This window comes from Martes martes, assembly GCF_963455335.1.
Source record: "Martes martes genome assembly, chromosome: 14".
Lineage (NCBI taxonomy): Eukaryota > Metazoa > Chordata > Mammalia > Carnivora > Mustelidae > Martes > Martes martes.
The window spans coordinates 47,466,881-47,479,031 of record NC_137902.1 but is presented as its reverse complement, the minus strand read 5'-3'; the positions used below and the strand labels follow the sequence as shown (position 1 = coordinate 47,479,031).

General features: G+C 45.2%; 1 protein-coding gene across 2 annotated transcripts; it reads right to left on the bottom strand.

Moving 5' to 3' along the window:
* Positions 1-277: 277 nt before the first annotated feature.
* On the bottom strand, positions 278-7,251 carry TMEM254 (transmembrane protein 254). 2 transcript variants are annotated; one of them, XM_080822369.1, is made up of 4 exons: positions 7,120-7,251; positions 5,480-5,583; positions 5,233-5,292; positions 278-2,215 (listed from the first exon to the last, which is right to left on the bottom strand). In XM_080822369.1, the coding sequence occupies exons 1-4, from the start codon at positions 7,207-7,209 to the stop codon at positions 2,095-2,097; spliced, it is 375 nt and encodes a 124-aa protein (XP_080678495.1). In that variant the 5' UTR covers positions 7,210-7,251; the 3' UTR covers positions 278-2,094. The 2 variants fall into 2 exon arrangements, with proteins under 2 accessions (XP_080678495.1, XP_080678494.1); XM_080822368.1 differs by lacking the exon at positions 7,120-7,251 and adding an exon at positions 6,736-6,905.
* Positions 7,252-12,151: the final 4,900 nt, after the last annotated feature.

Genomic DNA, 12,151 nt, shown 5'->3' with positions numbered 1-12,151 from the left:
AACAAATAAAAATGAAAACGAAAGGAAGACAAATGCTGCAATGAAAGGAGACACTCATGTCCACCCATGAGACAGTGTGTGCAGAGTGAAGTGGGCTTGGGGCAGCTCTATAAGCATAACGAGGGTCATGTGCTCTACAACGAGGGCATGCTACCTTATCAATGAACAAAGTCTTGATATTTGAACTGTACAAACAGTTCCATAATAGAATCTACTTGGAAAAAAGCAGAATCAAATGACAGTATAACAAAATGGACAAACAAAAAAAGCATTTGAATAGAGAAGACAATTCACAGCATTTATTCAAGTTAATTTCACTCAATAATCTGCCATAGTGTTGCTGTCACCATTCATATTACTGTCATTACTGTTTCTTTTTCAAGAGGACCATGCTTTTAAAAACTCTGTTGGATTTCTATGATGTTTAACTCGATGGTTAAAAATTTTCTTCTTGAGGCACCTGGGTGGCTCAGTGGGTTAAGCGTCTGCCTTTGGCTCAGGTCATGATCCCAGGGTCCTGGGACTGAGCCCCATATTGGGCTCCCTGCTCAGCGGGGAGCCTGCTTCTCCCTCTCCCACTCCCCCTACTTGTGCTCTGTCAAATAACTAAAATCTTAAAAAAATTTTTTTTTCTCTACCAAAAGGCAATACCTTCATGACAAGAAAAATAGGAAAAACTGAAATTTAGTTGTAGAAAGTCATCTCCCCCAAAAGCAATTCATAGTCCAGAATGTTTCAGGGTTGTACTTTTACTTGGGGGTCTCTTTTTGGTGGCAAAGGGCTCTCATAAATGTTTGCTTAAAATAGAAAATGTGCCCTACTGCATCATAGAAGGAAAATACGGTCTAATCCTTAGAGAACTAGGGACCGCCTAGGTGGTCCTCCAAGAAACGAACCCTAGTGGCTCCCAGGTGACAGAGTCATTCTGCCAAGGTCAGGAAACAGAGTCAGTGACCCTCCTGCCCTGACCAGTCAGTAGTTAAAAAGGTCTACTCAGGTGAATGGGAGAGGTAGTCACTAGCTTCCAGTTCGAATTTCTAGCTCAGGAACAGCTGTGTTTGAGTAAGCCGGAGCTGGAGGGAGATGCTACAGAGTCTGGAGAAAATGACTAAGAATAGGCAAGTGTGAAAAAGACACAGGTTTCCTACCAGGGACCCTGAGAAAGGGGGCACCACCAGTCAAGGGCAGTCCTGTGCTTCTCTTTGCGAAGAGAATACACTGAGTAGGTTCTATAGTTTTCATAGAACAACTGGAATGATACTGAGCAAATGGAAAGTTAATACAGTTTTCGGTCTGTGGTTCAGAAAACACTGACAGAACACCTGTGTGTAAGGCAATGGGATGGGTGCTGAAACAAAAAAAATCAAGCTAAGATGTGATCCTGACTGGAAGGAGCCATCTAGCAGTGGCCATCAGACCCCTGCACACCACAGAGTGCTGTGTCCTCGGGGCCATGCGGAGAGAAGGATGGCTTCTGGCCAGCTCGATCAGGGAAGGCATTTCCAATCCTCTCCTCTAGGTACCCAGTGTGTCCTCTGGGCACAGGTTACTGCTGGGCCTGGCCCATTCCATGCACTTGCTTATCTTCCTTATCTTTCTTGGTGTGTGAGAGATGGAAGTTTGAGAGGATAAGATCCTGCTTCCCAGGTGCCTACTGCATGTGGAATTGATGTGCTGTGGAAATGTCACTCTGTTTTGGTTCAGAAAGGTGGAAAACATTGGGAGAAAGGAGAGCTAAGATGGGGCAGTAAGGGTATGGTGTCTTGGTCAGAAGGTGGGAGCAAAGTTATACCAAGAAGCCGTTTTAGTACAAGCTTTAACCAGATAACACAAGGAGCACGAACACGGCCAGGAACCTCAAGAAGGTAGCTGGAAGCCCTTGGCCAAACAGGTGAGTCTACAGAACTGGGAAGTTTAAACCCTTTCCTATCATCTAGTCAAGCTCAACCAGAGCATATGAAAGAATAATGAATAACTAGAGGGTCTTAAATTTCTGGAAAAGTAGAAAGATAAGTACACTCAGCATCCCCCTCCTCACCCCAAAACAGTGCAGCTGAACGTCAAAAGTGTAAAGAAAGCTTTTGGATATCTTCTTTAAGTCTGTTTCTGGCGTTTTGGTCTGTAAGCTATCAAGATGGAGAGAGATGCTATCCCAAAGAGGAAAGTTTGTAGGAACCAGAGTAGTTGAGCCCGACCATCTGTGATGCCTTTAGACCTAAAAAAAAACAAAAAGAAAAACTTAGCCACCAGAATTTTAATGTTGCGGTTTCATAAGAGTTACTGTCTTCCATTAAAAAAAAAAAAAAAAAAGTATTCCTTCTATTTACTTTCATTAGGTTTATTTTGCCATTTTCCTCCAGCTTCTAAACTCGCACGGTTTATTTTCATTTTTCTTGGGCATTTAGGATGGTACACTCTTCCCTCGGATGCAGTGTGGCTAATGCCTAGGGCACGATATTATTAAACCATTTCTCATGAGATTCTGAAGAGCAGATAGGGTTAAAAAGCTCCAGAACCAGGATGGCTTTAGAGGAGGTGTTTTGAAGGTAGAGCCAATGGAAATTCTTTCTTGTCAACAACTGGCTGTGACGCTGGGAAAGTCACTCATTCTCTCTCAGAATCTGTTTCCTCTGAAACACAGGAGTATCAGGGCTCAGTCAGTTAAGTGTCTGCCTTCAGCTCAGATCATGATCCCAGAGCCCTGGGATTGAGTTCCTGGTCAGGCTCCCCATTCAGTTGGGAGTCTGCTTCTCCCTCTCCCCGTCCCTTGTGCTCTCTCTTTCAAATAAATAAATAAAAATCTTTAAAAAAAAGAAAAAGAAAAATAGGAAGATCAGTATTTATCTCAGCAAGTTTTGAGATGATTTATGAAATAACATACACAAAGTACATAGTAAAAGGCTGGCACGTAGTAATAATAAACACCTTGTTGCAGTCATTCAAGCTAAACCACTTAAAACAAAGCTCAAAAGAAAATGACCCAACTACAGTGAATGGCTTGCTAGTCTCATTTGTATATAAAGTCTTACGTGGATGACTTCTAATTTAAAACAAAATTTAAAAACAATATATGCAGAAATGACACAATTTTCTGTACTAACAGATTAAAGGAGAAAAATCATATGATCATCCTGATAAATGCAGAAGCATTTGAAAAATGCTTCCGTTCTGAATATAAGTTCTCAGCAAACTCAGAAATAGGATGGAACTTCTTTATTCTGACAGAGGTGGTCTGCATGACCCTAGAAAAAACACGAGGCAAAATGTTGAAAGCTTTTCCTTTAATCAGCAATAACGGAAGGGCCACGATGTATGAGAAATTCATGTTCTTGCAGTATTACTTATAATAATAAAAATGAGAGACTTAAAAGTCTACGGGGGAGGGGGGGATTTGTGAAATACACTAAGGCACATCCACATCATAGAATACTGTGCACCAAGAAAATGAATGAGGTAAATTCACTGGCCCAGACATGGAAAAAGAGGGCTTCCTGCTCAGCAGGGAGCCTGCTTCCCCCTCTCCCTCTGCTGCTCCCCATGCTTGTGCTCTCTCGCTCTGAGGAAAGAAGGAAGGGAGGGAGGGAGGGAGGAAGGGAAGGAGGGAGGGAGGAAGGAAGGAAGGAAGGAAAGAGAGAGGGAGGGAGGGAAAAACTCCCCCCAATCAGAGATCCTAAGAGGAAACAGCCCGTGGCAGGCTGGAGGAAGCATCTGAAGGAACCATCAAGGGAACTACAGAAGGGGGATCTCTAATGATGGCTGGCTTCTCAAAACTCCACCAGGACGCCTGGAGAAAAAAAAAGCCACCACCCGGTGTGCAACATCCATAGCTCCCAGCCGCCTGACCCTGTTTCCCCTAACTGCTCCCACCCCAACGGGCCACAAGCTGCTGTTGCTAGCAAATAGGAAAAAGAGAGGGGGCCTGAGAGAGAAGCCACCAACTATACTCTCTTCCCCATAGCAGGCTCCTGAGCCCCAGCTGGATGAGAAAAGACACTGTGACTTAGGTACCAGTTTATGCTTTTAATAAATAGACTGGACTAGACTGGAGGGTATCCAATAGTGACTGGCAATATCAGTAACCGGGGTAGGGTGGGAGGCAGACAACAACCCACAGGGTGAGAGGACCTGGAGAGGCCTGAGAGGGAGCAAAGCTGCTTTCTGTTCCTCTCCTAGGGAGATAAACGGGAAGACAGAGAACGGGAAGACAGAGTAACATCATTTCTTAAAAGCACTTAGCAAGTGTCTGGCATAGTGTGCACTCAATAAATATTACTTTTATTACTAAAACATGGTTGGTCTGAAGTATCTTTTTTTTAAATTTATTTGAGAGAGAGAGAGGGCATGAGAGGGGAGAAGGTCAGAGGGTGAAGCAGACTCCCCGTGGAGCTGGGAGCCCAATGTGGGACTCGATCCCGGGACTCTGGGATCACCACCAGAGCCAAAGGCAGTCGCTCAACCAACTGAGCCACCCAGGCCAGGCGCTCCGTTCTGAAGTATCTTATCTCTTCCTTTTAGAAGCAATACAACCGTAATACAGGTCATAGTTCATCTTGACCAGAAGTTAACTGCAAAGTAATCTGGCATTACTATAACCACCTCTTCACGTCACTAGACTGTCTGCACAGGCTTACATGAAGTACTCATGTCAAGAGAATCTTTCCTAGGACCCTCACATAGTATTAACTTACACTGGCACCTGCAAACAGGGTTGAGCTGGGAGGCTTTTCTAACTTGCAATGCATCCCAGAGTTATTTGTGAAGCTGGGAAAAAATGACAGATTCCCGTTTCAGACGCAAGGCCTCCCCAGTCAGGATCTCTGGGTCTGGACACCTGACATGTATATTTCAAAAACTGACTCACCTACTCAGGTGAGTCAGTTGTGAAACTAGGACTGAGAATCACTGGCCTACGTCAATACACTGGCTCTTTTTCAAACTAGAAGGCAACCTCCAAATCTTTTGCTACAGGTGGAGAATATACAGAGAATTTTTTTAATGAGAAAAAATAGTCTAAATTAAGTAGTTAATTAACTAACACAAACAAAATGAATCCATTCATTAAACAGTTACTGAGTACTCCTTCCGGGCTAGGCTCAGTATTAGGTGTGGAGATTCAACTCTACCCTGAGAACGCTCTTGGCCTACAAACGCATGAATTATTTAAATGTGGCTACTCTCAACTTATACTAGATACCAAGAGAAAAACGATAAAGCGCTATTAAAAACACCTACTTGCACAAAACCATGGCGTACAGGGACTCTCCCACGTGAATCAGCCAGGCAAGCCAATACCTGAAACAAAGTCAGCCTAGTTTAAGGTGATGGTTATCTGCTGATGAAATCTAACACAGAAACCTCAAAAAGGTGCCTTCATGTGAACCAGCAACACTCTTACATAGCTTAAGGCAACTGTAGGCCTTCTAGATCTTTAGCAGGACTGAGCTGCGGGGTCCACATCCCATTTCCAGAGCCCTCTTACCCATTGTGCAGGAAGGTATGATGATGGTCCACCAAGTACTGAGTGAAGAGCCCCAAGGGCCCGAGGCTCTGATAAGGGATACTCTGGGGCCAGAAAACAACCCACTGCAAGAGAATCAGAGACACAAAATACCTATTAAGTCACCTAAATCGGCAAATGTTTATTTTTGAGAGACTATGAAACAATCCCGATTCTACAAGAAAAAACTAGTGACGAAACAATCTCCGAACTAAGTCATCTGTGCTTCCATTCTCCACTTCTGCTGTTTTCTAAAAGCTATTCCAGGGGGAGTATCTTATCTCTCCCTTAGACTGTCCCATTCAGATCTCAGCCAAGAGCTGTACTCCTTCTCCCATTATGTCTTATGCATCTCAAATTTAAAGAAAGCATAAAATATCACTGCACCCTCCAAAACCAAAAGGAAGGGGCAGCACCTGCTAGCTCCCTAATAACCTAAATTGCATACTACCCAGTTCCATAATATCCCAATAATGCCAGCTCCATGGTATCCCAATTTGCAGTCCCCAAAGCTTTCCTCCATCTATTTACTAGTCAGGAACACAGAACCGTAGAACAGAAACGCACCTTTGAAACATTTCAGTCCAACACCATTTTACGTGTCAGGAAATCAGAGCCAAGGAGAGCAGATTTGACAGCAAACACCACTGTGGACTCAGACAACACATTTCTAATCCCCAGTGTCCAGGATCTCCTGGTCAAGATCTAAACAGAGGAGCCTCTCTTCACTTAGCTCACTCCCCAACTTAGTTCCCAACCTACTTTTCCAGGTGTCTTCCCTATCATCCTTTAAACGAACTCTGTCGGCCGGACAAAAGTCGCTTCTCCTCTCAGCAGAGATCCTGTCTTCTTAATTCCACGTCTACGCCATGACATTGACAAACGCCCTATCCCTCCTTTAGGTCTAACCCCGTTTTCCAAACGATCCCAACTGCCTCGAGCACTCTGCTTCGGAAGCCCTATCCTGCCCGACCCGGCCCACGGCAGCCTGTCAGCGTGACTTCCCCCTCGGTGAACTCCGCTCTCTCTCGGCTGAGTCGTAGTGACCGTGAGAGACGAGGACGCAAGGAAAGAACGCTAGAGCAGAAACCATCCCGCGAGCCCACCGACCTCCCGCTCACGCTAGTAACTTAGGCAACCGCCGGGGGCGCAGGCGCAAGACCTCGCTACTAGGGCGCCTCGCCCTACGAGGGCCCGGCGGGCCAAAAGAGATGCGCCGCGCCAGCCGCACGCCTCACCGCGAAATAGCCCAGTGCCAGGACGGTGACCAGAGAAGGCAAACGTCTGGCCGGACGGAAGTAGGCGGCAGCAGGCCTGCCGACCTCGGACTTCGTCACCACCATCTTGAAAGACCTACTTAGTCTTGGATGGGGAGCAGTGCCCGCCCCCACTCCCATACCGAGAAAGCCTGAACAACTGGTTTCGCGGGATGGCGGCAAGAGGCGGAAGGCGCGGACAAGTGCGCCGGTGTCTTCTTCCCGGGCCTGGTCCCCTCTCCCCCTGGGCTCTGGGCGCGCAGAGCCGGATTGCGCCTGCGCGACCCCTCGGCCGGCTGACGCGGGTCCCGCGCTCGGGGGACCGCCCGCTGCTCTCGGGCTGCGCTCCGCTGGAGCTGCCCTTACCGTGTAATACCCGAAGGAGAGGGTGATGACGGTGAACCAGAACAGACTGCCTCTCTGGAAGTACGCCTTACCGCCCGCCGCCGTCCCCATTGTTGCGGCACATCCCCGAGAACGCGAGACTGGGCGCTCCGCGGCGCGGGGGTGGGGCAGGCGGGGCGGGGCTTGGGCGGGCGCTCCTCCCCGCTCCCCGCTCCCACCTCCTTCCCGGGACCCTAAGACCCCTGCGGGTTCGGGAAGGCCGGCAACGGGGCTCGCTGGGCTCTGGCCGGCCGGGCTGGGAGACCCCCATCTGAGTGGCACTTTCCCGGGTTTAGGAGAAAGGTGTTAGAATAGGTGATGCTTCCGCCTCCGATAACCGCGAGTCCGAGAGAAGTGATGCTCTGCCTCTCCGTTAATGAAGATGTGTGGAACCGCACTGCGCAGGACTTAGGAGCGCGGGCTGTGGGATAGACGACCTGGGTCTAAGTCCTAGCTCTGCTACGCATTTTGGGCCTAAGCGTACACTAGTCGCTGTTAATAAAAATTAAACTGAGTAATTTGAAAGATCGGATTGACTTTAGAGAAGGATTCATGAATGGGGCAGTAACCATTTAGCAGGTAGAAAGGAGCTCTGCTGAGCTGCGGAAAGGGAAAGTGTTTTGTTTTGTTTTTTAATAAAGGCAGAGTGAGGGTATAAGAAAAGGAATTTATTAGCAAAGATTGCGTTGTTTTAGGGAATATCGCCCAGCTAAAGGGTAAGAGGGATTACCTCCTGGTGTTGCCCAAGAAATTCCCTTGATTGATTAAAGGTTACATAAGGGGAGGGAAGTGGAGGGGAGAATGAAACTTCAGTTCGATTAAGTATTAAGTCTTGATATGGGGCCTTAGTTTCTCCAGCTGTAAAATGGGGATATATCCTATCCGTTCCTACCTCAGCGCTTTTGGTGGATTAAACAAGTCAATACCTATAATAACAGCACTCACAAAAGTGTCTGGCCTATAGTATTTTCTGAGTTTTGGTTATAATTACTGAACCTTTCTGTCAGGCCCTGTGCTAAATACTGTAGCATCTATGTGAGCCGGGAGGCATATCAAACCCAAGTGTGCTCTGATTAGGCTTCATGAAAAAAATGCTATTTCTCTTGGACCTTAAAAGCGGGTAGAAACAATAGCTGATTAAAAAAACAACAACAACAGTATTTACTGAGTGCTTACTATGCTGGAAAAATTGTTCTAAGTACTATATTTAGAAGGATTAGCTCGTTTAGGCCGCCTGGGTGGCTCAGTGAGTTAAGCCTCTGCCTTCGGCGTGGGTCATGATCTCAGGGTCCTGGAATAGAGCCCTGCATTGGGCTCTCTGCTCAGTGGGGAGCCGGCTCCCCCCGCCACCTGCCTGCCTCTCTGCCTACTTGTGATCTCTGTCTATCAAATAAATAAATAAAATCTTAAAAAAAAAAAAGAAGGATTAGCTTGTTTAATTATGAAAACAAGTCTAGGTGGTAGATTATTGCCCTTTATATGAAAGAAGAGGAAACAGCACAGAGAAATGTCAGAAGTCATGTAAGTGGAATACTGGAAATCAAGTGACAGCGGAGTGTTCTGGCACTCTTCAGGATCATGCTGTGGAATGGATCAGGTGTGGAGTATTTCCATAACCTTTTTAAAAAGATTTTATTTATTTATTTGACAGAAATAGACAGCGAGAGAGGGAACACAAGCAGGGGGAGTGGGAGAGGGAGAAGCAGGCCTCCTACTGAGCAGGGAGCCCGACGTGGGTCTCAATCCCAGGACCCTAGATCATGAACTGAGCTGAAGGCAGATGCTTAACGACTGAGACACTGACATGGGAACGTTCTCTTTCCTCATTTTTTTTTTTTTTTACAAGAGTGTGTTGGGTGCTATGTTTTATGGAATGAATTCCAGAATAGGTGAGACAATCCATTTCCCAGATAAACTACAATGCCTGTCAGTATTTGGGTTACCAATCCTCAACAGTTTTTCTTAGTCCTAATTTCTTCCCATCACGCCACCTTCGTGGTTCTCCTCTCTCTCTGAATACCTCTGCTTTCTCAGCTTTTCTTTTACTTCTTGTCCCCTTGATACAGATTTTTCCATATGATCTTCTCCCTGTGTTTATAGAATCTTTGCGATTCAATTTTGGCCTCCATCTGGATGACTAAAACAATGTCTCCAGGCTTAGCCTCCCTCCACTTGCCTGCTGGTCATCTCTACAAGGTGTCACACACAATTCAAAGACAACTCCACTATTATCCTCAGAGTCAGTCCTCACCAAGTCTCCCCTGATCTTATTAATATTGATTTCCTTCTTCCAGGAACCCTGACTGGCCCCCCAACCCACGCCGTTGGCTGCCCTCATATCTAGTCAGCTGCCAAGAGTTCTATTGATTAACATCACTTCTTATCCTTCGGATTAAACCATGGCTTAATTTCTGCCCTCCTTGGGCCATTCCCTCTTATGTTCTACTGATGTGGGAAACAAAGGCAAAAGAGAAATTATTAAATTTCCTCACCTCTTAGAACCCATGGACAAGTGTTTGAAACAGGCAGAGTGACATTCCTCTAGGGACTCAGCTGCCTCCATGTTGATCCTTCACTAAGAGCAAAAGGTAATCTTAGTCCGACCTCCAGGATTCTGTGAGTCTACTTGAACATACAAAAATTCCTTTGGAAACTTTTTAATCTCAGCCCCCCAAGATATAGGTTAACAATCATCCTGTAGGCTGTAAGCTGTAAGATGTACATCTGAAGGGTCTCCTGACAGAGTTTTTACTAAATAGTAATAAACAACCTTTTCCTAACTATAGCTAGCCCCTTCAGGGTCCTTGGAGTCTTGTGCTGTCCCTGACCCCCTCCCAGCTTGAAATTATATAATGAGCCACCCTCTTGACCCCACTGCAGCTCTTTCTGCCCAAGGGTCCTGTCCCCATGCTTTAATAAAACTGCATTTTGCAACAAACATGTCTTAAGAATTCTTTCTTGGCCATCAGCTCCAGACTCCAGCCATTTTCTACACCACTACCACTTCTACCCACATGCAATCTCTATCAAATTCGACCTACAGTTCTCTACAAAGTACAGTTCTCACCATCATGTGCACAAAAGGAATCCAGATGAAGGAACCAGGAGACTGGCAGTCAGATGCGAGTTGTTTATGTCAATCCGTAAAGAACCCTCAGTCAACTGGAGATGTCAGCTGGAGATTCAAAAGGATTTTTGTCCTCAGGTGCCTGGGTGGCTGAGTGGGCTAAAGCCTCTGCCTTCAGCTCAGGTCGTGATCCTGGGATCGAACCCCGCATCTGGCTCTCCACTCAGTAAGCTTGCTTCCCCCCCCCCCCCGCCCCCGCCTGCCTCTCTGACTGCTTGTGATCTCTGCCTGTCAAATAAATAAATTAAAAAACTAAAAAACTATGAAACTATGAAAAAGACAAATATTTCTTTAAAAAAAAAAGGATTTCGTCTTTTCTAATTCACCTTCTTCACATGAGACACAAGTAGCTAAAGTTTTCATCCTCCATTTGTCCTATGTTGCCATCGCCTCTGGGTTGGCAAAGAAATCTCTCACCCTTTACATTGTCTCTCTCTCCTTTGGATGGATTAGTACTACACATTGAAGACAAGGAAGAAAATATGGGGAAAGAAACTTCTTAGCAAAATACTAAAATTAAAAACTATTAAAGGGAAAGATAGAAATTTTAACTGCATATAAATTAAAAACTTCATTCTTATGAATGGCATCATAAAGTTGAAAGACTTGGAAGAAGGAATGCTTCAATATATATCATCAATAAATGAGTCAAGGGCATGAATCAGATGTCCTTAAAAGAGAAAACTTGACTGGCCAAGAAACATGAAAAGATGCTCAACTTTGGGGCAATTGGGATGTGCAAAATAAAGCCCAAATAAGATACTATTTTTTTCCCATAAGATTGGCCTACCATGTATTAAGACACAGTATAAAGAACTATAATAATCTAAAACATCTGATATTTACAACCCAAATCAAATAAATCAATGGAAAATGATACTTCAGAGATAGATCTGACATATATCAAACCATTAACTTTATGTTAAAGGTAACATTTAAAATTAAGGAAGAAAAAAATGAACTAGTCCTTAAATTATGATGACTGGGGAATTATGATCTATTTGGGGATTTTTTTTTTTTAACTCTACTCTCCTCCCTACACAAATATACAACGACTGCAGGATCATGAAGTACAGAGATAATAGTACCCCTGGGAGAGTGCTGATGAGATGGGTGAGCAGGGGGTGGTGATAAAGCAAGCCACCCCCCCCCCCCAGGATCACGATGGGGAGGGGAATCCGAACAAACATCTGGGATCCAGATAGAGCTTTGCGTGTCCTGAGAATTAGAAGCAATTTGTTGTTGTTGCAAGAAGGAACAATGTGAAGGGGAGGCTGGAAAGGCAGGTAGGGTCCCCATCGTGAATGTCATTAGGTATCAAACTGAGGAATTTGATCCCTTTGGCAAGATGAGTCAGTGAAGTTTTTTTAATTTTTTTTAAATCTGTGGAGTGAAAATGGTATACGTTGGATGGAAGTAAAATTGGAAGCAGGGGAAGCAGGGAAGTTGAAAGATAGATGAAGTAGTAGTATGTTCCATCATTCATTCAAATAGTAAATATTTCTGAGGACCCTTCTGGTGTCAAGCACTGTGCTACACCCTGGATACAAAGGTGAACAAGACAAATGCAGTCCAAGTGGGGACTGTTTAGTTCTCGGACAACAAGCAAATCAATAAAGACTTGCTCGAGGCAGCATAACTTAATCTTTTAATACCAACTGACCATTTGCCTTAAACTTTGATATCCCGCATTCAGGGGTGGCAAACAGAGATGTCCTCAGGCCATGAAATTAACGAATGAAGTGGGCTGAGATAACAGGTAGGGTGTGGTGAAGGCAGAGGGGTAGGAGGGTGTGTTTGTCCCGCGCCAACTCTTCAGAGGATGCTGTTAATTGCTGTTGATTAGATTTTGTGCAGGATCCCAGCCTATGGGACCCTAATTCTTCT